General features: G+C 52.3%; 1 protein-coding gene across 1 annotated transcript; it reads left to right on the top strand.

Annotated features, from left to right (window-relative positions):
• Positions 1-1091: 1091 nt before the first annotated feature.
• On the top strand, positions 1092-1468 carry Pmar_PMAR008453 (hypothetical protein; the record flags this gene model as incomplete). Its single annotated transcript, XM_002766686.1, has 1 exon — positions 1092-1468. A coding segment is annotated over one exon (377 nt), but the record flags the coding sequence as incomplete, so codon positions are not given.
• Positions 1469-1499: the final 31 nt, after the last annotated feature.

The following is a 1499-nucleotide window of genomic DNA, read 5'->3' as shown; positions in this document are numbered from 1 at the left end:
GGCAGGGGTGCCAACAGTAATGCTCGAGAGAATCCCTCCAAAGACTCTGGAGGCAATCGACCGTAACGGTGCATGCTAACGTATGCATGCGTCTAACGGCTAGACGCATGCACACGTTAGCTACGGATAAGGCTCTCGCGCCCGCCTTATAGGCGGACAACGACAAAAAGGTAGCTGACGATGGCCCAAAGGAGCCGATCTACATAGAGCGAGCAATCGATACAATACAGCTAACAAACTGGCGAACAAAAGCGGGCAGCTCCTCCTACCACAGACGGGTACAACACGGGACCCGTGTCACGGATACGCATGCGTGCAACTCCGCACGATAGTTGTTCGGTCGTAACCTCCGCTCGAGCAAATCCCAGACGCGTTGTTCAACACGCACACTACCATGTGTGATGCGGGATGGCCACACTATCTGCTGAGCTCGTTCAACTCGCATCCCAAGCTCGGACTCCCAGCACCCACCACTTTTGAGCAGTCAAGCACGATCGGACTTTGACTCGGCTCAGCTTTGTACTCGCGTGCAAACAAATAGCCGTTCAGTCGCCCCATCCTGTATTTGGTTTTTCATGGTGGATTGGTAGCAATGTTGGGCAGAGCTTATAGAGAGTCCACTATCCGAAAGGACGCCTACGAACCAAGATTCGGCAGCGATGCTGTGTGAACCTCTTGCATGCGCCGACACCATGCGACGCATGAGGCAAATCTTGTTTTCAATGACGCCTCAATGTCGGGTAGACCCAGCACTGCTGGGCCAGCAGTGGGAGGCATCGTCACATATGGGCTATTCTTGCCAATTGTAGCTTATAACTTGAACCATCGCTGTAACCATGCCTCCTCCTTTTCCGACTGGTCCCTCTAGGGCTACGACAGCTAAGGGAAGCCTCGTAGAGAGAGTCCCTATCGTTAGTACGATCAATATGTTATGTAAGGACTTTGGATGGAAGCTTGTCACAATGCTACACTTTACCAACCACTGGGCTAAGGGTTATAGCTACATCATGCTGTCTGTTGTTACTCCGTTCTATTTTCGTGCGATGAACGTGAGTGGTCCAGATATGGATCGATATTCTTCGGTAGTTTTCATGCCTTGGGCGATGAAGCCCTGGCTCGGCGTGGTAACCGATTCTTTTGCCATCTTTGGTTACCACAAGCTCCCTTACATGATGATCGTAAGCGTCCTCGGTCTAGCCGGTACCATCCTGGCAGTATCTCTCAACCTGGTTGAGAGCAATGCGCCGATTGCGACGGTTGGGCTTTTCATGGCGAACCTTCAGTTGATGGGGTATGACCTGCTTGCTGAGGCAACATACTCTAGCCGCTTACCAGCTGTCCCCAAATCTGGACCGGCTCTGGTGAGCTACGTTTGGGTCGGAAATCAGCTACTGGGTCTCATCGCGACGCTGCTCGTCGGGTTCATAGTTGAGAATGCCGATGGAGTGTGGGGCCTTGGTGGTGCACAGTGGGCAATTCTGACAACGATTTTCACATCT

The sequence above is a fragment of the Perkinsus marinus genome (assembly GCF_000006405.1).
Source record: "Perkinsus marinus ATCC 50983 genomic scaffold scf_1104296972060, whole genome shotgun sequence".
NCBI lineage: Eukaryota > Perkinsozoa > Perkinsida > Perkinsidae > Perkinsus > Perkinsus marinus.
Note: the sequence above shows the minus strand (reverse complement) of the source record. Positions and strands in the feature narration are given on the sequence as shown.